Source organism: Paramormyrops kingsleyae, chromosome 14 (assembly GCF_048594095.1).
Source record: "Paramormyrops kingsleyae isolate MSU_618 chromosome 14, PKINGS_0.4, whole genome shotgun sequence".
NCBI lineage: Eukaryota > Metazoa > Chordata > Actinopteri > Osteoglossiformes > Mormyridae > Paramormyrops > Paramormyrops kingsleyae.
In genome coordinates, this window is record NC_132810.1 from 6,702,638 (window position 1) to 6,729,540 (window position 26,903).

General features: G+C 43.0%; 4 protein-coding genes across 10 annotated transcripts in view; 2 read left to right on the top strand and 2 right to left on the bottom strand.

Moving 5' to 3' along the window:
- vipas39 (VPS33B interacting protein, apical-basolateral polarity regulator, spe-39 homolog) lies at nucleotides 1–10,229 on the bottom strand. 3 transcript variants are annotated; one of them, XM_072699177.1, is made up of 19 exons: nucleotides 10,191–10,229; nucleotides 8,772–8,864; nucleotides 8,566–8,671; nucleotides 8,330–8,464; nucleotides 8,018–8,056; nucleotides 7,858–7,922; nucleotides 7,473–7,526; nucleotides 6,985–7,077; nucleotides 6,845–6,878; nucleotides 6,574–6,676; nucleotides 6,312–6,339; nucleotides 6,145–6,218; nucleotides 5,976–6,051; nucleotides 5,687–5,815; nucleotides 5,554–5,595; nucleotides 4,595–4,771; nucleotides 4,282–4,371; nucleotides 4,026–4,130; nucleotides 1–500 (listed from the first exon to the last, which is right to left on the bottom strand). In XM_072699177.1, exons 1-19 carry the CDS (start codon nucleotides 10,191–10,193, stop codon nucleotides 480–482), a joined length of 1,467 nt encoding a protein of 488 aa, XP_072555278.1. In that variant the 5' UTR covers nucleotides 10,194–10,229; the 3' UTR covers nucleotides 1–479. The 3 variants fall into 3 exon arrangements, with proteins under 3 accessions (XP_072555278.1, XP_072555279.1, XP_072555277.1); XM_072699178.1 differs by lacking the exon at nucleotides 10,191–10,229 and adding an exon at nucleotides 9,780–9,850; XM_072699176.1 differs by lacking the exon at nucleotides 10,191–10,229 and adding an exon at nucleotides 9,187–9,537.
- Nucleotides 10,033–15,225, top strand: ahsa1a (AHA1, activator of heat shock protein ATPase homolog 1a). Its single transcript, XM_023802219.2, has 11 exons — nucleotides 10,033–10,082; nucleotides 10,183–10,265; nucleotides 10,497–10,579; nucleotides 11,141–11,331; nucleotides 11,946–12,028; nucleotides 12,178–12,295; nucleotides 12,401–12,489; nucleotides 13,067–13,192; nucleotides 13,643–13,744; nucleotides 13,858–13,909; nucleotides 14,208–15,225. Exons 2-11 carry the CDS (start codon nucleotides 10,218–10,220, stop codon nucleotides 14,378–14,380), a joined length of 1,065 nt encoding a protein of 354 aa, XP_023657987.2. The 5' UTR covers nucleotides 10,033–10,082; nucleotides 10,183–10,217; the 3' UTR covers nucleotides 14,381–15,225.
- On the bottom strand, nucleotides 15,222–18,261 carry LOC111838844 (dr1-associated corepressor). Its single transcript, XM_072699179.1, has 5 exons — nucleotides 17,630–18,261; nucleotides 17,385–17,457; nucleotides 17,174–17,267; nucleotides 16,844–16,992; nucleotides 15,222–16,719 (listed from the first exon to the last, which is right to left on the bottom strand). The coding sequence occupies exons 1-5, from the start codon at nucleotides 17,669–17,671 to the stop codon at nucleotides 16,658–16,660; spliced, it is 420 nt and encodes a 139-aa protein (XP_072555280.1). The 5' UTR covers nucleotides 17,672–18,261; the 3' UTR covers nucleotides 15,222–16,657.
- Nucleotides 17,371–26,903, top strand: part of sel1l (SEL1L adaptor subunit of SYVN1 ubiquitin ligase) — an 11,732-nt gene continuing 2,199 nt past the window's right edge. For 2 of the 5 annotated variants that reach the window (XM_023802212.2, XM_023802205.2), the window contains exons 1-21: nucleotides 17,371–17,523; nucleotides 17,668–17,774; nucleotides 19,593–19,618; nucleotides 20,205–20,349; nucleotides 20,920–21,087; nucleotides 21,414–21,510; nucleotides 21,956–22,118; nucleotides 22,440–22,493; nucleotides 22,573–22,632; nucleotides 22,966–23,047; nucleotides 23,260–23,411; nucleotides 23,689–23,745; nucleotides 23,990–24,058; nucleotides 24,290–24,367; nucleotides 24,444–24,506; nucleotides 24,638–24,725; nucleotides 25,056–25,204; nucleotides 25,487–25,652; nucleotides 25,850–25,924; nucleotides 26,266–26,438; nucleotides 26,549–26,677. In XM_023802212.2, coding sequence (XP_023657980.2) covers nucleotides 17,438–17,523; nucleotides 17,668–17,774; nucleotides 19,593–19,618; nucleotides 20,205–20,349; nucleotides 20,920–21,087; nucleotides 21,414–21,510; nucleotides 21,956–22,118; nucleotides 22,440–22,493; nucleotides 22,573–22,632; nucleotides 22,966–23,047; nucleotides 23,260–23,411; nucleotides 23,689–23,745; nucleotides 23,990–24,058; nucleotides 24,290–24,367; nucleotides 24,444–24,506; nucleotides 24,638–24,725; nucleotides 25,056–25,204; nucleotides 25,487–25,652; nucleotides 25,850–25,924; nucleotides 26,266–26,438; nucleotides 26,549–26,677 — 2,187 coding nt within the window. In that variant the 5' untranslated portion in view covers nucleotides 17,371–17,437. Of the gene's footprint in view, nucleotides 17,524–17,667; nucleotides 17,775–18,758; nucleotides 19,369–19,592; nucleotides 19,619–20,204; nucleotides 20,350–20,919; nucleotides 21,088–21,413; nucleotides 21,511–21,955; nucleotides 22,119–22,439; nucleotides 22,494–22,572; nucleotides 22,633–22,965; nucleotides 23,048–23,259; nucleotides 23,412–23,688; nucleotides 23,746–23,989; nucleotides 24,059–24,289; nucleotides 24,368–24,443; nucleotides 24,507–24,637; nucleotides 24,726–25,055; nucleotides 25,205–25,486; nucleotides 25,653–25,849; nucleotides 25,925–26,265; nucleotides 26,439–26,548; nucleotides 26,678–26,903 lie in introns of those variants that run through there. The other 3 variants (XM_023802210.2, XM_072699175.1, XM_023802208.2) reach the window with 3 other exon arrangements.

Here is a 26,903-nt window from a genome sequence, read left to right on the forward strand (position 1 = left end):
TCCCATCTCATGGAAACTTTAATCTGACTGAACCAAACCATTTTTTAAATAACCTGTGTTTGGATTCTTGTTCAATCAAAAGAATAAGCATTGGTTTGTAGTGGAATGTTCACAGAAATAAAATGTCACAGAAAATACTCATAACACTTTAGCACCGGTATATTCATTTTCTCATTCCAATACACATTTTTCTGTCGTTTTCTGCAAGGTGCCACTCCGTTAAAAAAAAAAAAAACAGGTCCTCTGTGGAGATTCAATGTACAGAAAAATCACCTGAATGTTCAGGGTCGTTCAGTCCGAGTGACACTCTTTCAGTCTTATTCACGCAGTAGGTCCGTCTCCAAAATAAACAAAAAAGAAGTTGCTCAAAAGAAAGCTTCAGAAGGAAGCTTCAGGTGGGCTGAGCAGCAAGCTGCCCTCGGGGACGCATTAGGGCAGAGTTACTGGCGCTGTCCTGAGGGGCACCTTGACTCAGCTGATCAGTTCTTCCACCGAATTTGCTGAAAAACAAATGAAACCACTCAGGAGATTCAGACACACGCAACTCAGGCCACAGGTTACACAAATTCCATCCAGTACTGAAGCCAGAAATAAATCTTGGGTCCAGCCATTGATCTGACGGGTCACAGCCGCGGTCTGCGCTATAATATACTAGGGCTACACAATATTGGAAAATATTTAAATATCACAATGTGATTTTGTTGTAATAAATACTGGGATATTTAGAAAGCAAAAAAGGACTAAAAAATTAATTTCTCACAAACCCATCTGAGTGATTTAAACATAAATGAAAATAATGAATAGTAATGAATAATGATTTTTAAAACATATACAAGATAATCCTGAAAAGGAACAATCATTAAATTGCAGTGCTTGCTAAGTTTTGTTTCTTGTGACAAACTAAAAATGTTCTAGTGAAACTTAAACCCCCCACACAATAATGTCCAGACAATATGAAGAAAAAGCCTGATCTCAACCCAGTTGACTATCTTTGTGATGTGATAATCGCATGTGTGTAAGCATTCGATGCTGGTTTTAATGTCGCCGGGGTCTAATTTACTTCTCCCATTTTTCAAAACAGTACAAGATACCATCCGTTGCATCATTCAGCGGCGGTAACAGTTTTTACACTAGTGGAACACCAACACCTTGAAGTACCATATGTTTGGTACTTTTTAAGAGTGCCTGGTGCAGTGGACAACCGCCCTAATTTCAGGAGGGCACAAACCTATTATTTTACTACCTGACTATGTGCACGATAACATCTATCCATCTTCCATAACTGCTGAACCGGAAGGCTGTGCCACGACTTAGAGGCAACCTGGATGGGAAGCTGGTCCATGGCAGACAACAGACTCACAAATGATATCAGACACCTAACTTGGGGACGAAATGGATCACAGAAACACGGAACAGAAAAAATGTTGCATGAAAGTTGCACTACAGCAAAAATGAACTTTCCGTTTCACAACAGGAAGCACACGTTTCAATTACAATCTATTTGATTAACAGGGTTGATTTTTTGGGCTGACTGCAGCAACAATATCTGCAGGGTCTTGGATCTGCCTCCTCTTCACCTTCATATGTCACGAACATCTCGTTTATGTACAGTCCTCATTTTGTCAAACCGATAATTCTGTAACTATAACTGGGTTGCCAATATTGGTCAGCTGGCTGGAGTGAAATTTTCAATTTGAGACAAGTCTGCACACACACGCATACGCATTTACATGTGGGTGATTCTACGTAATCGGTCCCATTCGAATGGGACTACATTGCATGTTTTCATCTTTTTCAATATTGAATCTAATAACACACATGTTTAACTACTCAGAATGTGCACTGGTAACTACATTTCATTTTTTTCAAGGTTTATGAATGGAAGATGGTTGCATTTTATCTCAAAACTGTTACCAAAACCTCAACAACTGTTTATATAATATCAACTAGTTCTTTTGTGTTCCCCTCAATAAAATGTGTATTTTAAATGATTGGTTACATGTTCAAAAATATATATTTCTGGTTAAAAAAATCACTATATATATGCGTCCAAGATGTACTTTTCTCTTTATGGGTAACATGACTGAATTTTATCGTAAAATTAACAAATTCACGAACCACAGTCAAACCTAATAGTATGATAACATTGAGCACATTCAAGTAACTTACCAAAAATCTAATAAATAAACAGATAGATAAACAAACAAGTAAATGAAATCTAATAAATAATGTAGGTAACAAGACTGCGCATTGAGTTTGACTGCCTGAGACATACTTACAATATCATCAAAAATACAGGAAAGTGGGAGAACTTACTTTTGATTTTTCTGTGGTCTTAAAGCAAGTTCCGGCTGAACAAGCCATTTGTGGAATATGTCAAATTTTTTAGGGGCTGAAATGTATGAAGACCTACAGGACCAAGTGAAAACCTTGGGACACGACTAAAATGTGTATTTTAGCATATTACTGATGTACTATACAGAAACTGTATTTGAAATATAAATGGGAAATACTGTCACAATAATACAAAATAAGATTTTGAAGGTTTTTAATCATTATATATCATGGTGAAGTGTAGAATTAGTGAACAGTCACAGGTGACAAACTATTTTTTCAGTGTTATAGGAAGGTTTAATCAATGTTTTACATTATATATTAGGGCTGGGCGATATCATATCGATATTATATCACCAGGACTTCAGATGACAGACGAAGCATTTGGCCGGACACCAGCTTTTCGGTGCTATACGGACATTAATTTACGGCCATAATTAGGTAAGAGGATTAGTAGTGTGGCTTAAATATTAATAAGATGCGTTTTGTGATCCCCAAAAGTTAGTAATCTGTATAAACTTTATGTTTCTTAAATTTGATTAGTGGAGCACCCCACATAATACTGTTTTGCTATACTACGGTTTGGTATACTACGGTTTGGTACGGTTTGGTAATATGCACTGAAGTCGCAGTGAAGAAGAGCAGACAGGACATCTTTTAAAAGAGGAGATCTTGTGGATAAACAACGTAAAAAGATATCGCCGGTGTGGTGGTACTTTTTGCAGTTCAAAGTCTGACACATTTATTAAGCATAATGATATGCCGTATTTATACCAATAATGACTTTTGGACATCAGACAAAGCCTCATTAATATTTTAGCCATGCTATTAAACTGTTTAAATTGTGGGTGTAAATAAATGTCCGTATTTCACTGAAAAGCTGGCGCTTGGCCAAACGTTGCACCTGTCATCTGAAGCCCTGGTGATTATTGCACATGCGTGATGCAATATCGATATGATATCGCCCAGCCCTATTATGTATCTTAAATTTGCAATGAGGACACTTTGATAAAAAACATGTATTATAAAGCTACTTTTCATGCATATTTATACATATAATGTCCTGGGGGCAGAAATGGCACCGATTCAGTGGAATAGCCCATGTATGTAACCTTGTAAATAGTCTGTGGGGTTCGCAAACTACCCCAATGCTTTTCATGTAGCTAATTTTAGGTTTATAACAGAATTTTGCGTGAGCGTGACAGTCTCAAGGCGTGAGTGTCACACCAGATGCGTGAGAGTTGGCAGCCCTGCTATAACCGGTAACTGAGTGTCACACCATTAACTGCACCTTCACAATGCATTCATTAATAACAAACAACAATGCTCTATGAATGCATTATGAAGGAGCACTGAATGTTCTACAAATGCATTATAAAGGCATTATGAATGTCCAGTTTATGTAAAGCATTACCCTATAATCCAATCAAGCAAACAATTCCTGCAAATGCCCCATCCTGAGAAATAGCTTGTATATTTGGTGAAATGCAAAGACGTTTTACTGTTCTACTTTTGTAGTTCCAGGACTTCCAGATTAAACACCTGCGATAAACATGGACTCTGCGATCCTCTGAGTGGAGGATAGAAAGAGCAAACAGGCCACTCTCAATAGATCCACATGGATTAGTCCCTGAGCAGGCCAGGCCAGGCGTCAAAGGAAGCCACTTACGTAACCTCTGTCGCTCCCTTACCGTGTTGTTAAGGAGATCCTGAATCTTCCTATCCTCAGGCGAGTTCCTCTCCACCTTTCCCTGGTATATGATCAGCTGCTGACGGTCCTTCAGGTCTTTGTAAGTCTGAAGGAAGGTGGAAACAACAGGTCACATTGACTAAGAGGTTCAAAGCACCACTGAACACAACGCATCAACTGGCAAATGGAATCACATCTTGTGGTTTATGTAATACAAAAAAGTGAAAATGGTTTATTTGGTCAAAGGGCAAGCTCACATCAATGACAATGTCATGACATTTGTATTTCTGAGCCAGGCTGATCTTCTGCTCTGTATCCTCCACCAAGGACACATACTCCTGCAGGACCTGCAAAAGAGGTTACACGTCCACACAAAAGCCATTGTGAGATAGGAAAGCTAGATCCACACAGTCACACAGTCACTTTAAATAAAAAAAAAAAAAAATCAAAGCACCACAAAGTGCACTGTGATATTGATAGGATGGCTTCAGGAAAAAAAAATGTTTTTTGAGCTCCCCCTAGTGTTTAACATGAAAAAGGAACAATCCCCATACATTAAGGAGACTTTACCTGGACTGGTGCATTGTTCTTCTGCAGAATGTCCACTACTCTGTGGAACCCAATGGGGGACTTCTTCTTAGTGTAGCCAAACCAATTCTTGGCAGTGAAAAGCCTGTCTACATCAAACCACTCCTTCAGTTTTGCACGTGCGCCCAGAACTGTGAGGAAGTATTGCTTTTCTGAAATCTGTAGAGGTGGTGTTGGGGGAGGGGGGTGTCGTGCAGATGTATAATTAATAATGACTCAGAAGAAAAAACTGCTGAAAAGTGATTCAGTGACTTCCAAAAAACAGTTACTCATATTGAACCTACAGCTATGAAACACACCACAAGATAACTGATGCTTGCATGCACACAGACACGCATACACAGACACGCACACACAGACACGCATACACAGACACGCACACACAGACACGCACACACAGACACGCGCACACAGACACGCGCACACAGACACGCACACACAGACACGCACACACAGACACGCATACACAGACACGCACACACAGACACGCACACACAGAAACAGGCACTCACCTCACGCACTGCACAACAGGATTGTGGATTGGACCTGAACTTTACACCTCAGGATCTTACTGCCATTTGACAGTCCTACAGTTTACCTTTATTCTTGTTCAAATGGGATTCTCAAACACTGCATCATCCCCAGGGATGTCCACAGCCAGCATCCCACCCACATTGGATTCTCTGAGTCAGTGGTGCTCAGCAGAGGTGGAAAATTCAGATCAAGAAAATACAAATCTTCTTTCAATCAACCAAATGAGTCACTGTGACTCTTTATATTAAACTGGTCGGTTAAAACAAAATCTTGGTCTATACTTTTTGGTCTGAGCTTTCCTCCTCTGATGCTCAGTTTCCTACTGAAGCTAAACAGTGACACCTCTCTTCTCTATGTAACCAGCCAGAAAACTTGACAACATACACTCTTCAAATACTCACTCTTACCTTAAAAGTTGACCTGATGTTTGCGGGGCTGCTGAACGTGCCCTGTGACAATGCAGGGCAGGTGGGGTGAGTGAGGACCAATCAGAGACTGACATACGATGAAGGAAAGACCCTACATGGCCGAAGCTCCTACCTCTGGCTCCCCATAGTGGTAAAAGCAAGAGTAGTAGAGCGTGGTGATGATGGGCATGTTCAGGATGGAAGCTTTCCGGGGGTGCTTCTTGAACACCTCCACCTTGTTCTCCGCCTGCTTATCGTTAGCCTTCCCCAAGGACAGAGTAAGAGCATCTCACACAGTGCCGCAGAGTCAACCCCCCTCCATTAAAACTGTACCCACCACAATCACAGAAACAGAAACCACATCGCAACCACATTGACTTTCCATTTCTTAATCTCCACTAATAGGATGATGGCAGTCTCACCTCTATGATAATTTGACGCTCAAGTAGCGTGTAGTGATCTTGGACATGGCTGGCATCTTCTGGTGAAAAGGGGAGACTGCAACAGAGTCGACAGCCTTACAGGCATTACACATACATACACACAGTTTCCTTAATGGAGAAACAGTAAAAAGACGTACACAGTCCTTACCCAATGCAGGCCTTCAGGTACTCTTTTTTCCGCACTTCATCTTTGATGTTGAGGTGCTCTTTGTACTGGAGAAGCTGCACAATAAATAACCCTTAATTCAGAGCTGAGGTCAACCTGGGCTGGTCCCGGAGGCCCGATTAAGCAGTGTGGTTTCAGTGGCTACATACCGCCATGTCCTCTGTCCGGCCCAATGACCTGGAAACAAGCATGTTGACAAGGGTGTGGATTATGGGATGCCTTCCATAGCTAACTGAGGAGCCACAGAGTTATTCCACACATGAAACACATATATATACACACACACACACACCATTATGGTTAACATGCTTGATGTATTTCAGATCAATGAGGTGAAATCTAAACTTGATGGTCTGCAACCATATGCTGTTTCGGTTTACAAGGTGAACATGTATTTGCTCGCTGACTCACTTGAGAAGCTCCACGAGTGACTTCTGCTCTCCCATCTCCTTCAGGTAGTGAATATAGTGCCGGAGGGCTATTTCCCTTGATGTCAGCTCCCTTGAGAGAATTTCTGTCGACCCCCACAAACATGGCCATAAAAGCAAAGAACAGGGGGGCAAGGGACCAAAGAAATTTACAGACCCACAGCCAGAAACAAGTTCTGCTCCCTCCTCCGACAGTGAAAAAGCGGCAAGGAGAGGAACTCAAATATTACATATCATCAGGAAAGACCTCATACCTTTACTTAAGGACTTCTTTAAAAATATGAGGACCTGTGAGAAGAGAGTGTATGGCTTTAGTAAACGTGACAAAGATGCCAGACAGTCTGTATTTCCGAAAGACGCTCCAGTCATATCGTAACTGCCCGACTCAACACACCGCGGTGATGACATTTCCGTCGTTCGCATGAACGGCCTCGTCCAAAAGCAGCATCTTGTCCTTCAGGGAGCGGAACGTCTCGAAGGAGTAGGCCTGCATCAGAACGAACCGGTACAGAAGAATGCATGGCGTAAACATGATGGGACTGGAAGATGTGCAAGTCACATGACCGGCAGTGGGAACCTCAGGTAATTCCCTGGCAACTGGATAAGGTGGTAGGACTGGAAGCCATGAGGAGGGAGGGGGGTATGACCACCAAAAGTAAAAGCATTTTTAGTATTGAAATATTTGGCTTAAGTGGAAAATTTAGCTGAAAAATAGGTGTGAGGAACCCAAGTGCACAATAGAAGGCCGACCAAGTGACAGGTGGAATTTTAAAAGTACTCTGAAAATGTCATATGTGCAGAACCATAAGATGACTAAAATGAATGGAACCTCATGGGTTAAAGGTAGGTAGTGCCTAGTGATTTTAAAAAGATAGTATCTACCTTTCCTCGCTGCATCCTCCGGACAGTCTCCTCTGGACTCCAGTCACTGTAGTCCTGTCAGTGACAGTATCATGTCACCACATCAGCATCTCAGCTTCTCTACAGGATGACTCTTCATATACCCCACACACCAATATAGCTAGCACAGCATCCTAGTATTGAACCACATCCTTTATGTTAGGGTCCTAATCCAGCTACCTGCTCCAGTTGTGCTCATAGGACATTGTAGCCTAAATCGTGCCGGAGGTGTTTCCAAGTGACGCGCATACGGTCATGCTACTCTATGCTTGTTATGTATTGTTTGCCTCACTTATATGTCGCTTGGAACAAATGAACATGCTGAATAAATAAATGTACTCTGCCCTTGCGGCACAGGCTTACTTACCTTGTACTCTGCCTTCGGCTTCCGCAGCTCTGGTGCAAAACTTCGCGAGGGAACGTCAGGGAACGCTGTGCCGTTCGATCAATTTTCAAACACATTTTTAACACAGCTGTACTGAAACAATCTATACGGCACAATCTATAAACTTGAACGAAACACTTACATTCAGAAATAGCCTGGATGCTACCACTTTTGGGTCTTCCTGCATAACAAAAGAACCAACAGTTATTGCCCGGTGAGTGATCCTTCAGCCATGAGGCCAATTTATACACCATGCAGTTCCCCATTTGCCCCTCAGGGGCAACAATGAACCAAGAGGAAATGAGAGGAATGGCTCACAGCTCTGCCAGATTACAGAAGCTACTTGATGCTATTCATAGTTAAGAGCGTGCTAAGCGGCCCAACTTGTGATACAGCCCAAACAATACACACTGAATGGGTAATTATGCCCTGCAGCAAAAAGAAAGTTTTGTACCTTTGAAGAGAGAGCTGAGCGAGTAACCAGAGCCCTGCCTAGGTAAAGAGGGTGTGCTGTCAATCTTGGGAAATCCATGGTCCTGCCCACCCACGTGGACACTGGACGCGGTTTCCTTGATAGACCAGGAGATACCTACAGCCAGACCACCAGCAAAACAACAAAATATCAAACATGACCGACGCATATAAACCCCAGGCTGGGACGGGTCTATCTCCTTTTTCAAGAAACCATACTTCCAACAGGCTCGCCGCTCCAACTGACTTTCTCCACATCATCTTCATCGTCGTCGTCATCGTCGTCGACCACGATGCTGTTCACTGCTCGTTTAGACTCTTTCAACTGAAAGTGCGAGTTGACATTTGGTAAGGCTGAATTTTATTCAACGTTAATACATGCAGATAACTCATCAGGTCAACTGGTCACAGAAAAAGACTCTCACAGTGGAAAACTCATCATCGTCATCATCAAAGGTGAAGGCCCTGAACTTCGAACTATTCCAGTAATCATCTTCATCAGGTTTACTCCTCATCATCTGGGGGAGAAACACACAGATTATTTGTGCTTCTATATTGTACTGCTGACTACAATACAGCTACAAAGCAGAATATAGGGTAAGTAAAACCATAAAAAGTAAAAAGCATTTCATTGGCAAATATTTTCGAAAATGTTTCTGGTGACTTTAAACCCATGATGTCAATTTATTTTGTTAAATTATTTCAACACATAAACTAACCGTGCTGCTCTTAAGTACAGCATACGCCGCTACTATGACCAACATTTTAACAGCAATCCATTATATTTCGATAAATTGTTATTAAAGTATTGCTTATAATACAATAAAGGCACCTACATACCATGGTCGATGAAGCAAACAATTTTAGTGATTGTCAGTTTGTCCTCTCCTGTCCTCTAACGACCTAGCTATTTAGTAATAATCAAAAGGTTGCAACCGTTTTTTATTATTATTATTAATTATTATTATTGAATGCAGCTTCTTTGATTAAATCAAATATTGAATAATGCATGAAGGTTATGCACCTATGCTGCTTACGAAACCTTTTTAATAGTGTTGTGGAATCTCCATTTCTTATTACATATAGTAACAAGCGAACAACCAAATTGCGGAAATGCGTATTTAAACGTCTACTTTTATGGCTTAAATCGGGGCATGATACTACAACCCACAATCTATCAAAGCATTTTATAGGAAGAAACCAAAAAAACTGTTACAGAGCAAATGGGAGACATGTCAATGTTCTGTCAAAATGATTGTTTACAATGGTACGAATGTCTCCACATTTCTAACAAGCTAGGAAATGCCGTTTTATTACCACTATGAAAACATCTAAACAACAGCATTCTACTGAAAGTATTTTCACTGTGCATAACCACAATACACAAATTTCTGTCGTATATATCTTTATTTAATTGGAAAACGGTTTTTTACCTTGAAACACACCCGTCACTGACAATCGGCTTAAGCCTACACAACCATTGTGTCTACGTTGGGAGATGTAGTATTCTTTAATCAACCAATCGTCAAACACAACGGTAGTTCACTAAAGTTAAACTACATATCCCGAGTACGCCACAATCGCTTCCTTGTTTTCCGTAAACTCGTCGGGCTATGCGTGATACGTGCGCATAAGGTTATTGGGAGATGTAGTATATATTACATTTAAATACAGTACTTCAATCTATCCATCCATTCAACCGCTTTCTAAACGGGCACAAGGCAGTGATACCCTGGGTGAGGTGACAATTTATCCAGATACAGAACTTCTGTGTTAAGATTATAGTACTAAACAACGTATGTATTTAGTTAATAGTTTATTATAATTTATTTTAAGGTACTTTCCATGGATCCACTGGAACGGATGATGTGATGTCTCGTGCGAACTGTCGGGAGGAGATGTCTGAGGGCAATGTTTGGGTGACGTAGTTCCGCTTCCAGTAATTTCTACGGAGAGCTAGAAGCACTACCGGGAGCATTCTAGAAAACGACGGGTTTTTTGCCGGCTGCTCTACAGATGCTGTGTTGTCACGCAGTGTCTAGCTCCAGAATTTAATTATCCGATTACTGCACTGATTTCAATTGTGGATATTTCTGGAGAGCCGTTTGGCTGTATAGCCGGTCCCGATCATTTTGCTTCCCTTTTAAAAGACCATGGCCAAATGGGGAGAAGGAGACCCTCGGTGGATCGTAGAGGAGAGAGCCGACGCGACTAACGTTAACAACTGGCACTGGTGAGGGAGCACCGGTTTCGGGCGCGGAGGCGACTGCAGCTGTCGTTGTGTAACGGCGTAGATATACTTGCTCTGCACCATACACAGTGTCTCGGATGTGTGCAATAACAGCCACACTTTTGGGATGAAGTCAGTGTTTGACACGCGATGATGATACCTTACTGCCAGGGTTCTACAGGAAATCGTCCACCATGGAAAAGCTCCCTCATATCTGCTCCTCCTTTCTGTTTTAATAAATATTGAATTCTCTTTAAATAATATATTTTTTCTCCTGTTTTCTCTTATTAAATATGTGTGGTTATGTTGATCTGTACTCTGCCACATGCTTTGTAGAACACCTCTCACGAAACTTTATGGTTAATATTTTACTATAAAAATGACTGTTATGCAGGAATGTTTTGATGTTTATTTATTCCTGGGTTTACGGAGCATTATGGTCAAGTATAACAGCACAATTTAAGTATAACAGTAATATCACTGATGTCTGACTGCCCATATTATGTCCATTCTTCTGCATATGTGGTTTACATAATCTCGTGCATTCGTGTTCTGCCCCTGAAGGACGGAGCGGGATGTGACAAACTGGTCATCGGACAAGCTGAAGGAGCTGCTCTCTGGTGTGCGTGTAGAGAGCGAGGAGGGAAGCTGTGGAGTCACGGAAGTTAGCAAGGTTGAGGGTGAGGCCTCCATCAATAACCGCAAGGGCAAGCTCATCTTCTTCTACGAGTGGGACGTCCAGGCAACCTGGAAAGGTGAGGCGGTGTGCTTGGCAAAAGCTGGCAGAGGATAGATAGATAGATAGATAGATAGATAGAAAGATAGATAGAAAGATAGAAAGTTTATTGATCCCTTAGGAAATCTAGGCATCCAGTTGCTCAAATACAAACAAATCCACACAATATCACACACAATAATAGAATAACTCTCAGGGTTGCGGAGCTAGAGAGTGCATCTATGGATGCTGTGCAAATGGTCAATACCTTGAAAAGTTGTATAGGTCAAATTGATTATCAGTGACTATTGGAACATCACAATTCGAAGTGTTGGTGTAACTGATTTGTCATTTGAAGAAGCCACATTTGTGTCTGGTTGTATGATTTTTGTGATTTAGAGAGGTTGCATACAATAATTCTGTAATTTTTTTGTAAATCTTGCTTTTTATAGGAGTACTATGGAGTACTCTAAGGCTATAGTCAGTGACAGAGGTCAAAGAAACCATGTTTGTTCTCTGGTCCACTGGATTCCAAGGAGATTATATGATTGTGTCGTAAGTTCTGCCTGACAGTGTCTCTGGATTCAGTGAGGGTGCTGTCAGTGATTGTACACATACATCACAAGAGTTTTCTTTCTGTCTGCTTTTTGGCAGGGGTTTCTAACACTGGAGCCAAATACAAAGGGATCATAGAGGTTCCGAACCTCTCCGATGAAAATAACATGGAAGACCTGGACGTAGGTTTTAATTCTCATGCATCATGGATGGAAAATGTTGTGCATCATAGGAAATTTATTGATGCTGGAAGCTAACCTGGAAGTGGAGGTATTGGTGTGAGGTGGAATTATATGAAACCTCACAAATGTAATTCTTGTTTTTCTGACAGATAATGGTCACTGTGACCAAAGGTGACCCAGACGCACCTCTCCCAGTCCTCATGAAAATGGAAGGAGCTGCTAAAATCCGAGCTGCACTCGGGAGCTACGTGGATTATTTGAAGACAGGTGACCCCATGCATGTTGTCAGACTCGGCCAAACTTTGTTTCCGGGGCTGGGTAGGTTCTTGTGTTAAATACTAATAGTAACCTGATAGCTTTGTGTCGTTCCAGAGTTCACTCAAGGCATGATCTTGCCTACGGCCAATGGTGTGAACAAACAGGCGCAGTCACAGGCTCAAGTTAAAGTGGACAAGACCCAGGTGGGTCAGGTTACCAGTGACAATGAAGTCTAGAGCCAGGATGAAGGAACGGCCCCTCCAAATTCACTCTAGGACCCTAGCAGAAGTTTGCATAAGGCCCAGAGTAGTTAGGTTTGACCCTTATCTCATGGTACTTTAGTCATGGTCTTATGGTAAGAACATCCTGCAAATTACCTAATGACAGTCTGAAACTCTGAGATGTCAACATCTGCTCAAGAATTGGCTGCAAGTTTTTCATGCCAGTTGTGCTGTTTCCATAGTAACAAAACTGTGCATTCAGATTGGAGATAGACCCTCATACTTATTTTCCAAAAGTGTGTGCCCATATTCACAGAAGCTGTTTCCATGAGAATAGATGAAGGCCTGTTTCATTGCATCATAGCAAATACAGTGATGTATTTGCTATGGTAAATACACTGGTTCACTGAGGGATGCTTTGCGCTCTGAGAAATTTCAGTAGATTGTATTCCCTTATGTACTTAAACTTCAAAGGACTTTGTATCACCCTCTGTTTCACAAAATGTCACTAGTGGCAGGTTTTACAATAGTTTCCCACATCTTAAAATCCTTGTCACAGATAGGATTTGTGAGTTCAGCTGCTGCTTCCAGTACTGGAGTGAAGATCCCTACCTGCAAGGTCAGCCTGAAGGACACCTTCCTTACCTCGGCGGAGGAGCTCTATAGAGTCTTCATCAAGCAGGAGGTAAGTACCACTGCCAGGATAGTGCTGTAAAGTGATCTTCCCATTACTGGTTTACACTGTGGCCACATGCAAATTATTTTGTTTAAAAAACGTTTTGGGGATTTAATGACCTATATGGTATTTCTTTTTAAACCTGCTTTAAGACCTACTCAGTAGCAGGCAGGAGCATAATATGAATGAATAGATCGAGTTTTTTTTTATTATTTCATTTACCCAGAAGACTGGAGTCCAATCCTTCAGGCAAATCATGCAGAACAAGATGGAAGTGTAAAGGCAGTCCTGTGGAAAAAGGCTTAGGGTTGCATTTTATTCTCTGTGTAGGAACAGCAGAAGTTTATATGGCCTGCTTTATATTTCACACTCTTCCTTATATTTAATACTGGGACGCTGTCTTGTGCTTTAACTACTGATGTGAAGTTGTACCTTTAACAAACAAAGCTTGTTATTCAGTTGGTGCAGGCCTTCACGCACGCGACTGCGGTGGTGGACGGAGAGAAGGGGGGCAAGTTCCGCTTGCTGGACGGCAATGTCCTGGGGGAGTTCCAGGAGCTGGTGAGCGTGCCGTGTTGGATGTACACGCTTTCGCTCTCATTCCTCATTCATGGTGAAAGAAGTCCCAACTTTCAAATAAAATTGCTTTCTTTTTTTTCCCGTTTTTCTCTCAGGTTCCAGAACAAAAAATAGTCATGAAATGGCGATACAACACCTGGCCCTGTGGTAGGTCAAGGGTTAATTTAGCTGTTATCTTGAGAAGCCATTACTCTCCAGGAAGCATCTCTGCAGTTATTACTGATTACTGTTACCTTAATTAATGGTGATTTTAAAAAGCTGGACATTTGGGCACATACCTGGCTTGGCAGTACAGTAGAAGTGCCTCACCTTGGGCACGTTTCTTGTATGCATCCTTAAATGCCATGCCACTTACTGTCTAGCAGTAGTGCATGAGTAATGCACTTTATTGATGACTTGCATGATTCAAATGCTCATTAAGCCCACCTCCTCTGCTTAACCCTAGAACATTATGCGACAGTAACCATGAACCTGTTGGACCACGGCAATGAGACAGAGTTGGCGGTGGAGTTGCGAGGGGTCCCGGTCAACGAGGAGGAGAGGACGAGACACGGGTGGCAGCAGTACTATTTTGAGGGCATCAAACAAACTTTTGGTTACGGATCACGGCTCTACTGAAGACGCACTGTATCATGTCATTTCCTCCTCATGTGACCTTGGAACTTGGGGGGAAAAAAATCAGGAGAAAGGAGTGTTTTTTTGCTCGTAACGTGTGTGCATAAATGCTTTCGTTTTTAGCACAGTCTTTTCTGTTAGAACTGCTGCAGAACCAGCGTGAGTGGACTGTGCTCTTGTGGACTGAAGATTGAATCCTCACATGCGTACAGCGGCTCCAGACAGTTCTGCGTTTTGGTGACAGGCATGAAATGGAATATGAAACCGTGAACCACTAGGGATTGTATTGTTCTTTTGATTAGAGTAGTCTTTTGAAAGTGTTAAAGAATAGACTTGCATCCTCTCTGTTTACTTGTACTTGTTAAGACATTATTTTACTGAACTGTTGTTTTTAAATGAGATTTCATGCACATGTTCCTGTAAGTACTGTCAACTATCAACTTGATTACTGAAACAATCCTAACTGGGCATTCAGTCTTTGTTTCTGTGGACGCACATATTTTTTGGTACTGTATTCTGTTTAGTTTTAATAATGCAAATCGGATTTGTATCGGTTACTGCAGGTCAGTATGAGTAGCGATGAAAATGGTCTGTAAAGAACTGAAGTACATTAGACTCAGTTGCAGCTCAGATCTGACTGATCTGTCGTGGGTGCAGGGAACTTGAGTAACGGAAGCATAGTGCATTGGGCTCTGCTTTAATTAGGAGCTGCTACCAGAGCGGTAGCCTTCAGGTCCGTATGGCAACAGCACAGCCTGCAGTTTCATTTCATACTTTACTTTCCGTTTGTCACGTTGTGTAATGAGATTTCCTTTGGTGGCCAAACAATAAACGTTATTCTCCCTGTTTTTTCCTTTTGCATTTATTGTAATGGATTTCATGATTATAAAATGCATCCATTTTCTGTAACATTGTATGATGACTTAAAGAACCATCTATTTACAATTAACATTTTGCTGGGATACAGTGCACATGAAAGGAGTAGACCTAAAATATCACACAGCGGAAAAGACTAAAGTATGACTAATGTACACTGAACTGATATCTATAAAATACCTGCTGTATTTGGGCCGAAGTTTATACCAAAAGGTTAAATTAACCAACACATCAAACACTGCTCTAAATTTAAAATGTACATCAGTAAAAATATACAACATCAAAGGGATTATATATCTCTTTCTCTCTATATATATATATATATAAACATACAGAAAGTGCAAAGAAGAATGCTCCTTTGTCATGTTTTTCCAGAATCCATAAACACGGAACAGGTACCACAACAAGAATTCCGCAACAATCAGCAAATCTCCATAAAGCATACAAAGAATGTTTCTGTGGTTATAGCACAGGGTGGAGCACCCAATACTGGATGGGATGTTTGAATTATAACTGATGCACCATTGAAAACCACGCATCGAGAGCTTAGTTGATAATTAATTGGCAGTTTTTTTCCCCCAGAAGAGGTATACATCGAACCCTCAACCACAATACTATATACATACACAAAAACAGAAAGTTAACATCCCCTCTAGAATGAACTCAAAAAAATATATATCCAAAGTAATGTCTGAGCCAATATATCCCCTTCTTAATGAAAAAATACAAAATAAATTTTACAAGTAAATTATCTTGGGGGATCTATACAAATGATTATTCTCTGACAGTTTTATATGTAAAGAAAAAAATACATGTAACTTCATGAATAATTATACTGTGTCACACTGACACCAATAAAAATTAGAATATTTAAAATTCGATGCGAACCAAATGGTACAACACATTCATATTAACAAGAGGTGCTTAATAGGTTCCCACGACCACCTTGCTGACAGAGTTCATAGGTGTGACGCATAACATCCACAGCAGCAGAAGACAACACCTGTACATCATGCCAGATGAATCCTCTTAAAAACAAAAAAAAATACACACACACACACACACACACACACACACACACACACACACACACACACACACACACACACACACACACACACACTACTGCTCAGTCAGATTAGGGGTTAAAAAGGTGCCATTTTGTTGACTACTCTGACCACCTTATGGGATTAACACACCTCATTTTTGTCAATCTAGCCAAGAAAAGTCTGCTTACCTTTTATGTCTCCAAATAAGGTGTGCAGCTCTGGGCGAGTCATCAAATAATGAAAATGACGTGGCAAGGTGAAGTGCCAAATAATATTCCTTAACCACATTTAAGCCAAGTCAGAATACCTCTATCCGTTTATGCGATACAACAATTACCCACAAATTTTCCGTGTTCTACGTATCATTGTACATGCTTCTGCAGCTTTGGTTTGATTGGGACGTCCTTCCATTTCTTCCTAGAAGAGACACGATGAAACAACTCAATTTTTATTACAGGCCCACAAGTTACCAGATTGTTTGACTGTGGAAGTTCTAGTAGGAGCCACAACCGCAGAGCAACTTTCCTCTGTCTCCCCTTGCCTCCTGAAATGGGCGGACTGGAGGCTCTCCACTTTTGGGCTGGCCACTTCCCCTTGGCTCGACTGTCCCTCTGGGAAGCCGGCACTGTGAACTCTTCAGCCAGGTCCTTCAGGAAGTCAAAGAGCTTCTCTGTGTCAATACACTGCTTCCTATGAATGACATCAACCCCACCACCCACAGAAATGAAAAATCTGCTTTATAATACAATATGGTAAATTATTTCTCATTTAAGGACACTTATGTATTCAAGTGAATACATACAGGACGATTATAGTATCTATTATAAATGTGAAGTGAGAGAACAGGCATTTCATCCATGCAAAAACTTACATATGGGCTATAGTCATGATCCTGCTGTGTTTTGACTGGGTGATCTGATTAGTCTTGTTCAAGAGAGACTTTAAGAACATCTCTAGGGCTCTGGCTGATTGCAAAAGCTAAGGTAAAAACCATACCCAGGTACAGTCATTTCATATTACATGCGGTGCCATTCATCTGAGGAAATTGATGAAAGCGCGCGTCGTCACATCGTAGAGGATACAAATAATAACTGGAACAGCCGTTGCAATCCTTCCCACTTCCGTGTCCTTCTGCATGATCTTCTTGATGCGACCCTGTCCAAGAAGCGATGAAGACGTGAGGTTTTTGAGCGAAGGGATGCGGATGTCGGGAGAAATCAGGTGTTAGAAGTTCCTAAGACACGCCATGTCATGAACCCACGCTAGTAGGGATCCGAAAAGTCTAAATCAGACATCCACCTTAAGAGATACATACAGATTAACTTACGGGTGGAAAGCGAACATTGTATTTTCTTTTCTGTCCAGGCATCTTGAATTTGAAATCCCGGTGTGTGGTTACATTTCTGAAGATTTTGACGGGTCCTTGTGTTCAGCTCCATTTGTTTATCTTTCACAGGAAGTACCACGGACTGGTAAGTAAATGCACCGCAGGACGCTTTCATTGATTTCATCAAAAATTGTCATCGAAATATCTCGAAAAGTTTTTGGAAAAGTCATATTACACCGTTTCCTGGATATTTCAACGACAAAAATACCGCTAGAAACAAATGCCTTTCAAAATGTTTTTTGTGGATGTCGATTTATGAACGCTTGTTATACCAAAGATGCTCAATGACGTTTCATTGGACATTTATGAAAACATGATGCATATATTGTGCACACATGGGCGTCGTTAGGTCCGATCACTCGGGGATATAGCCCCGTGAACTTTAAGCCTAGTCCCAAGTATTTTAGCCCCGATGACAACCTTCCTTCAAAAAAGAAATGTCAAGCCCCAGGTAAACTTGACTTGGCTCCTGGTATTTTCAATAGCTAGAAACTCCCCTGATTGTGCATATATACTAAATAACATTACACAGCTTTTTCATGAAGAACATCATCGTTACACCTTCGTGAATAGGAAAGGTAAATGCGTTACCTTAATTTACATTGGTTTGTGGACCTCAAACTATCGTAAAAGACCCATTTAACTTAATTAAGATAAATCAGGGATTCCGTTATTTAATTATTCAAGGACACTGAACTATCAGGTAATCGTGATCATATTTAATTATCATAATTTACGTTCCGTGACTAAGATCCGAAGTGACGTACGCTTTAATGTTTTATCAGCACCTCAGGAAAAAAAATTCGGACAAATGATGTTCAGAAATTATTCAGCAGCATTCAAGCACTGAGTAAACCCCGAATTTAGGAACTACTGACAGGACATAAAAATATGTGAAATGAAGTAATTTCTTGCTTAGTTCATTTAGGATGTCACCAACAGTTTCATGAATTGTAATTGACTGAATGAACGGCCACCAGTAGAAAAACTTAAGTAATAGTTTTAATCTCAGTTTGTAGCAAAATCGATGACTGAGTTTTTCAACAAATATTTCATCGTTTGTGAAAAACGTTTTTGTAACCGATTTGTTATTGATTGTATCTATAAAATTAAAAAATATTGCAAAGGCAGAGGTTATTGGTCCACGTGCAGGAGCATGACAAATAGCGAAGTGACGTGTATTTGTTAATTTTGCTCAATCCCATCACCACCCAGGGACAGGGACTTTGGTGTGTGACGTTTCTATTGGATAATGTCATTCGTCGGGCATAATGATAGGATAATCTATTATAGGGGGCGGGGGAACGATGATTGGTCAAACTCTAACATCTACGCTGCATTTGTGTCAGGCGGTTTGAATGGTAAAGCAACGAATTGTTTCTCGGGTAATAAACAATGTCAGCGCAGCTATCAAAAATTTAATATAAGTTTGTAAATAATAAAACGCCTTGAAACCGACTTATCTTTATGGAGAGTGCGGAGACAGTGGCATGTGTATTGCATATTGTCAGTGAATATTGAATCTAAAGTTCAAAGTTTGCCTAGTCAAATATCGTTTACTGTGAAGTCTTCATTCCGTTAAAACATGGTTGCTTATCTGCAAGCTTTAATGCAAAAGGTCATGAATACGGCAGTTTTATTCGTACTGCTGTTTGCTGTGTCACATGGAGTAACAGCTGGTGAGTAATAACTAGCCAACATGTAACTACAGCTGGTAAAAAATACTTATATATATTATGGCTAAATACAATTATAAACGAGACAGATATTCTCTTACTATTTTGAACAATGTCTTAATTCTGACAGACTACTATCGGCAAGATAATCGGGTATTGATTTTTACCACGTGTGGTTGCATTTTTTTACTTGATCAAAAGTAGTACGGGTCATTTTGTTTTTGCAGATCTGAGTGATGCCCCTGAAACAGAGGTAATGTCAGTTTGCCCGGCGACAGAGAAATATTTAAAATGCTTATGCTATACGTAGCATACTAAGAGCTGTATTTATATTACTCATTTTGCTGCGTTGTTTTCTGAGTGACACTGAATCTTCACCGTAGGCGCTTTAATGTTAACCCACAACTGGCGGGTCTGCAGATTAGTTTTCGCTCTCTTTTTGACCGGCTTTATCACATATTGCTAAGAGCAGAACAATTCATAAAATCTTGTGTAGGAAACCAAGTATTCAAAAACGGAGAACAGTACTGTTCTCAGTTCTTGTTTGAAGTTCTTGGTTGGAAATGTATATAAATATGGTTCTTCTGTGTGCCTGTGTACATATTTAGCCAAAAAGTAGCAATTATGGTCCTGTTAGAGCACTGACACCAAACCCAGAATTGGAGTGGACAGATCAGCAAATTCCAGGAGAAGTCACAGATGACCCAGATACCATTTGATTTGTGATATATGCTCAACGTGCCTTTTTCTGAGGCCGTATATTGTTGCAGAAACTTAAGCTGTATTATTTTCTGCTTGTGCTCTTTTCTTGTGGTTTTTCGTTGGCCTTTTCGATTCAGAACAAAAAGCAGAATGACCTGTTAGCGGCAGCGGCGATCGTGGCTGGATCGTCAGTTTCCCCTCGGAGCTCTGAGGCCCACGGTGAGACGCCTTCTCACTCGGGTGCGAGGGACCTGCCCCCCCGTCATGTCCCAGGAGAACAGGGTGAGTGTCCTCAACGGGCTCTAGGACCTGTACAGTGAGAGCTCACATTTTTCTGGTGAAGTGCTATGCTCTTTTATCATTGTTGTTTACACCATTTCTGCTATTTAATCATCAGACAGGTTACATTAAATCAATTTGACCCCCACTATTTTGCTACATACAAGTGTATGTTCCGTGAAGGTACATTTGAAATGGATCATTTTGATCACCAAGCAGTTAAGTAGCTGAGTATTATTTCTCTGTCTAACATGGTTACATGGTTTTGGTTTAACTTCCTGAACACCTGCTGCTCATATTAGACACAAACCATTCAGATGTAGAGTTTCACTACTGAGTGCATATAATGCTTTGCAAAGTAAATATGAGTGTCTAGAATTAGCAGCTTAATATCTCAAGATATGATGTAATCTGGTAGGCTTAAAATATTCTTAGATATCCAGATAATAAAATTATTAATAATGTATAATGTCTGTAGAAATGGGCCAAACTTTCTAAGAAGCCCCCCCCCCCCCTCGCTTGTTGTGAACGTTGTGATACAATGTATGTCCCTTGTGTTGCTGCTTGTTCAAGTTCCTGTGACGTTGGGGGGTACTGGTGATGGCGACCCCTGCCAGTTCCCCTTCCTGTTTTTGGGGAGGGAGTACTCTGACTGCACTGCCGATGGCCGTAGCGACGGGCGGCTCTGGTGTGCTACCACCTACGACTATGACCACGACAGGAAATGGGGCTTTTGTGAAAGTACGACTTCCGATCTCTGCGCCGAAGTATCGAGGCAAAGGCGATAACTCCTGAAGAAAGTTTTAGCCGCATACTGTTCATAAGAAATTGGAGGAGGCTGGGACTCGAACCAACTACCATGCACTACATTGCCACCTTTTTTTGAAGGTTTTTTCAGTTGCATATATTAGATATGAATGTTCTGTTGTAAATCCAGTTACTGCTTCGCTGTGACATTAGCTGCCGGCCCTTTCATGCGGGTACACGGCCTTGCTGATGGAGATGAAGTGTTACCTTGGTGATTCTGTGCTGCAGGCATGCTTACCGAGTGCCCTGTTTGCCCACAGCCCAGGAGCAGGCAGAGCAGCGACTCCGGGTGGCGGAGGCAGAAGAGGTCTACCAGGAGGCCCAGAGGATCATCGACAGGAGCAGCCAGGGGAAGGAGTGCGTGACCTATGACCTCTGACCTCAGGCCTGTGCAGGCTGCCCCTCACGGGGGTGTGAATGCCTTGCCGGGTAGCCTCCTCTGTCTGATAAGCATGCAGCATCTACCTTGGCATGTTTTTGGGGGGCATTTCTGTGTGTGCAGTCAAGTTTACTGTCACTATATCATTTGATACTGTTAGTGTTTAGACCTCAAAGCCTCTCATGCTGTGCTGTGGCTAATTAGAGCATGCCGTTTCTAAATTGCTGAACCTCCTGCCGTTACGCTCTGTGTTTGATTCCCATTCAGCTATCAAAGATTTAAGTTTAACTAGGATCGCAGTGCACGTAACTGTAGTTTACTTGGGGTTGGGGTAAAATTTAGCAATTTGACAGCGTGAGAAATCAGTAGTATTCAAAGGCAAACTTTTTAAAATGGATACTGATTTAGCTCTTTCCTCTCTAGAGGGTATGAGATGTTGGTGAAGGCGGCCCACATGGGCCACACCAAGGCCACAGAGAAGGTGGCCTCCACCATGTTGCTTGGGGAATACTTGGTGCAGAACATCTCGCAGGCAAAGGTCATGTTTGAGAAGCTGGTCCTGGAGGGTTCCCCCAAAGCCCAAATGGTATGCTGCGCTTTATAACTGCTGCTTAATGTTTACTGTTTTCTCTGGGTAGTTAGATAGTTGACTAGTTTGCTAGACCCACTTAGAACTAGGGTTGCAAAGGGGCAGAAAATTTCTGGAAACTTTCCAGAAACATTCGATTCCATGGGAAGTTATGCTGGGGAAGCTTTCCATGGAAATTTAATGGGAATATATAGGAATTAACAGGACAGTTCCCAGAATTTTGCAGCCCTACTAGTCCAAAAATGCACCTCTGTTGTTATATTTTTGGCTACTTTCATGAACTTTCCTGGTCTTCCTCCATTTCATTCACTCCTTTAGGCTCTTGGGTTTATGTATGCTGCTGGTCTAGGGGTCAACTCCAGCCAGTCAAAGGTATGATGACCTTTCCAGCTTCGTAGATGCCGTAAACGTGATGAATGTCAGTCTTGCCTGGTAACTGCTTGTATTTCAGGCTCTGGTCTACTACACCTTCGCAGCCTTGGGTGGGAACCTCGCAGCCCACATGGCTCTGGTGAGTTTGTCTCCTATGTAACACTGTGGTCTGTGGACCAGCCTCAAACTGTGGTAGCACTTCTGTCAGTAAGTCTGATGACCCATTGCTTTGGCATTTGGCTCTTTGAGCCTAATGGGTGGCATCAGGGTCCGGTTGGCACCAATGGAATAGTCTTCCTGCTAGTGTAGCACAAGCTAAAACCCTGGGTTCCTTTCAATCAGAGCAAGATAGGATTTTAACAACTCTGAGCTATTAGTTAAGTTCTCCCCAAACGAGCTTGATGGGTCGAATGGCCCTCTTTCAATTTTGTAAATTCCTTATGTTCAGTCTTTCCCCCTGACCATTTTGTAGGGGTACAGATACTGGGCAGGGGTCGGGGTGCCCCAGAACTGTGAATCTGCCTTGACGCACTACAGTGAAGTGGCGAGACACGGTGAGAAGCCCCACATGCTGCCAGGTCCGCAGCACTGGTACAGCTGGCAGCTTTAAATGGATCTGTGACATTCTGAAGCTGAGTGCTGCATGGTGCTCCTTAGTCATGTGCAGTGATGCGACAAGGGTTTGTGTGCTGCTGCCTCTTTATAAACTTGTAAACCTAAGTCCTGCTGTGTTCATGTACTGCGTGTTGTGTGTCCGTGTCTTCAGTGGCTAGTGAGGTGTCTCTGACCGGTGGCAGAGCAGTGCAGCGGATTCGTTTCTTGGATGAGCTGGACCAGCCTGGGACATCCAGCGGGATGGAGGAGGACCTTGTCCAGTACTACGAGTACCTGGCAGAGAAGGGGGATGTGCAGGCCCAGGTGTGTGAAATGTTCTTGGTTAATTCTCCCTCACACCACTCAGAAGGGCTGGGTAAGTTAAGGTATTTGACGAGCAGTAGTGATGGGCAAATGCAGCTTCATGAACCATTTGCTGTATTTTTTTTACCCCACTAGATGGTGCTCTTGGTTTACTTTGGGGCATGTTTTGAGCCTTTTAGGAACAGAGAGCACCATCTAGTGGGGTCAGAAAATACAGCAAATGGTCCTTGATGCTTCATTTGCCCAAATAACGAGCAGTGTCTGGGTCTTCGTCTAGGTGGGTCTGGGGCAGCTGCACCTGCACGGAGGACGAGGGGTGGAGCAGAATCATGAGGTAGTGTTCTCCACCTGTGTGGGCCTTCCTGTGCTGGGTGGTAACAAGCAGTGGCTGATATGGGCTACAGACTTTTCAGTATTCATGATGAGCATCACTTTCAAGCTGTTGCATGAGGCAGTTTTCCTAATGTGATGTGATTTTTGTTGTGCTTTTTTAAATCATCTATATTTCCAAATGCTGTGAGCGGTGTGATTGGTTACGAGCACCTAATTCTGACCACCCACCTGTGTGCCGCCCACAGAGGGCCTTTAAGTACTTCAGCCAGGCAGCGAGAGCCGGGAACAGTCACGCCATGGCCTTCCTGGGAAAGGTATGCTCTGCTCCCCATGGGTCTCTGGGATCTGTAGGAGTGTTCTGGGTGGTGGACGCCTGTATGGGTGCGGTGATGGTCGACTGTTTGGAGCTCACACTCTCTAAATGGGGGAGAAGGGGATCTCAGAGTATAAACTCAAACATTGTGTACGAAAATGGTGAGTGTTTAAGACAATGTCACGGACCTGCCATCCTGCGGTCACATGGTAGTCTCTTCCCTCTCCCACAGATGTACACGGAAGGCAGCAGTGTGACCCCCCAGAACAATGAGACTGCCCTGCACTACTTTAAGAAGGCAGCTGAGCTTGTGAGTGATCCCCTTAAGCAGCCACATGGGTGCCCCCCCCAATGAGACCTGAGCTTCTCTCCGTCTCTCCTCACAGGGCGACCCAGTGGGGCAAAGTGGGCTCGGCATGGCTTATCTACACGGCAGGGGCGTGCCTGTGGTGGGTGTCTGTAAGCCTAGCGGGATGCTACCCGTAAACGTGAGCCTGTTCTGGCTTAATCCTGCCCGGTGTAGCTGCAGGCATGGAGCCCGTTTTGCTGATGCGTCGATGCGTGCGCCTGTTCTGTACAGGACTTCGACTTGGCGCTGCAGTACTTCCAGAAGGCAGCAGAGCAGGGCTGGGTAGATGGACAGCTGCAGCTGGGTACCATGTACTACAGTGAGTGTTGTCTGTGGCGTCTGTTTCCCTTGAGGTCCGTCTGTGTGCGGTTGGCTGGGTGCCACATACTTATGTGCACGAGAGAGAGAGAGCCAGCCAGCCATTGCCAAGACTTTGCCAGAAACGGCCAAAAGCATAGTACATAAAAGCAATAGCCCAGGATTAAGTAAATGAAACCAGTCCAAGTAATGTCTGGGTTGAGGATCGGTTAGTTGATAAAAAGACGCATTACCCATGTGGGAAATTTCCCTCCTCAGCAGTCTAGCAGGAAGTGAGGGGGGGGTTTATGTTTTTGACTCCTGAGCAGACTGCCCTTCCTTTGCGCTATAGATGGCCTTGGTGTGGAGCATGACTACAAGCAGGCGCTGAAGTACTTCACTTTGGCGTCGCAAGCTGGTCACACGCTGGCGTTCCACAGCCTGGCCGAGATGCACGCCGCGGGCACCGGGGTCATGCGCTCCTGCCACACGGCCGTGGAGGTGGGCTGCCCGGGCGGGGTGGGGGGGAAGGGCCAGGTGGTGTATGAGGTTAATTGCTAGAATATTTGTCAGGGTATGAGGATCTGAAGATGTGTGATCAGAATGTTGTAAGGTCAAATCCCAGGAGGAGAAATGCCGCAATCTTATTCTAATTAATCTAGTATCACTTAATGTGTGAAGTGCATACCTGTGTATATAGTGATTTATAACTTGCTGTTAGACCATGACTTCCTTGGATGTGAGGGCATAATGTTGCTTAGCTCTCTCTCCTCTCTCTCTCAGCTGTTTAAGAATGTGTGTGAGCGCGGCCGATGGGCAGACAGGCTCATGGTGGCTTACAGGAACTTCAAGGAGGGCAATGTGGATGCTGCAGTGGCGCAGTACCTGCTGCTGGCCGAGCAGGGTTACGAGGTCGCCCAGAGCAACGTGGCCTTTATTTTTGAACAAAGTATGTCCGGCAAATGCACTATAGTATGCTTGACACAAGGGGGCAGTGTTTCATTACATCTTGGTTTCAGTATAATTATGGTGGGTGGGTATGTGTGTGTGGGACATTTTTCAGTTTAAACTCTGATTTATGTAAACATTTGGAGCTGTTGAGTTACACGTCTGCACGCTATGTTTCCCCTGCTCGTTCTGAAACAGGACGAATGAAGCTTTTTCCTGAGAGTGAGATGTTCCCACGAGCCCTGCTGTACTGGAGCAGAGCTGCCAATCAGGGTAGGGTAGGAGCCCGTCTGCAGCTCTAAGCTCATTCTAAGCTTTGTTGTGGGTGTGAGTGTAGTTTTCCAGTTCTTTAATTCCACCGCTTGCACTCTTGAATTGGATGATCAGTAGGAATGAAAATAGGAGAAAAGCAGTGGTCTGTGGGATTTAGGGTATACTTAGTGTCAGATGGGTAACGCATCACTGGGCCGTTAAATCGCACCGGTTTCAGATGGGATCATTGGTTCTTGTACTGGTCTGCAGCTCATGTTGCTTTTCTGCCCTGAGTCATCTGTTTTTTTCGATGCATCTGATTTTGATTGGTCAGCACATTATCTTGTATCCCCTGGTGACAGGCTACACGGTGGCCAGGATAAAGGTGGGGGATTACCACTACTACGGGTATGGCACGGAGGCGGACTACGAGACGGCGGCCATGCACTACCGGCTGGCCTCTGAGCAGCAGCACAGCGCCCAGGCCATGTTCAACCTGGGGTACATGCATGAGGAGGGCCTGGGCGTCAAGCAGGTGGGCACACACACACACACACACACACACACACAGACCTGCACACACACTTTGTCCGCAGTCTTTCGCCACGCTCTAGCTTCTTCCTGATCACGCCCTCCAACGTGCAGGACGTCTACCTGGCCAAACGCTTCTACGACATGGCAGGAGAGGCCAGCGCCGACGCCCAGGTGCCCGTCTACCTGGCACTGAGCAAGCTGACGCTCCTGAACCACGTGAAGTACCTGCAGGGACTGGATGTGAGTCTGCTGGAAGATCTGCCTTATCAGGTCCTTTTTAAAGACCGTAGAACTTCATCCGAGCTGCATCTGCATGGATGATTGGATGTGTATAGCTTGAAGTGACAGACATGACTGACCTGTTTATTTTCACCATTGTAGTCAGATGTTTGTACACACACACACACACACACAATACACACACACACACACAATACACCCACCCTCACCTGGCCAGAGTCCCACC

Coding starts and splice junctions, on each gene's coding strand:
- vipas39 (XM_072699177.1), bottom strand. Junction 8,672..8,771: donor ACGATGATGAGTTTTCCACT/GTGAGAGTCTTT, acceptor TCGCACTTTCAG/TTGAAAGAGTCTAAACGAGC. Junction 5,596..5,686: donor ACCACTATGGGGAGCCAGAG/GTAGGAGCTTCG, acceptor GCATTGTCACAG/GGCACGTTCAGCAGCCCCGC.
- ahsa1a (XM_023802219.2), top strand. CDS start 10,218: ATGTCTCGTGCGAACTGTCGGGAGGAGATGTCTGAGGGCAATGTTTGG. Junction 12,490..13,066: donor TTAAAGTGGACAAGACCCAG/GTGGGTCAGGTT, acceptor TCCTTGTCACAG/ATAGGATTTGTGAGTTCAGC. Junction 13,910..14,207: donor ATACAACACCTGGCCCTGTG/GTAGGTCAAGGG, acceptor GCTTAACCCTAG/AACATTATGCGACAGTAACC.
- LOC111838844 (XM_072699179.1), bottom strand. CDS start 17,671: ATGCCTGGACAGAAAAGAAAATACAATGTTCGCTTTCCACCC. Junction 16,993..17,173: donor ATCATGACTATAGCCCATAT/GTAAGTTTTTGC, acceptor TGTCATTCATAG/GAAGCAGTGTATTGACACAG. Junction 16,720..16,843: donor CAGTCCGCCCATTTCAGGAG/GCAAGGGGAGAC, acceptor TGTCTCTTCTAG/GAAGAAATGGAAGGACGTCC.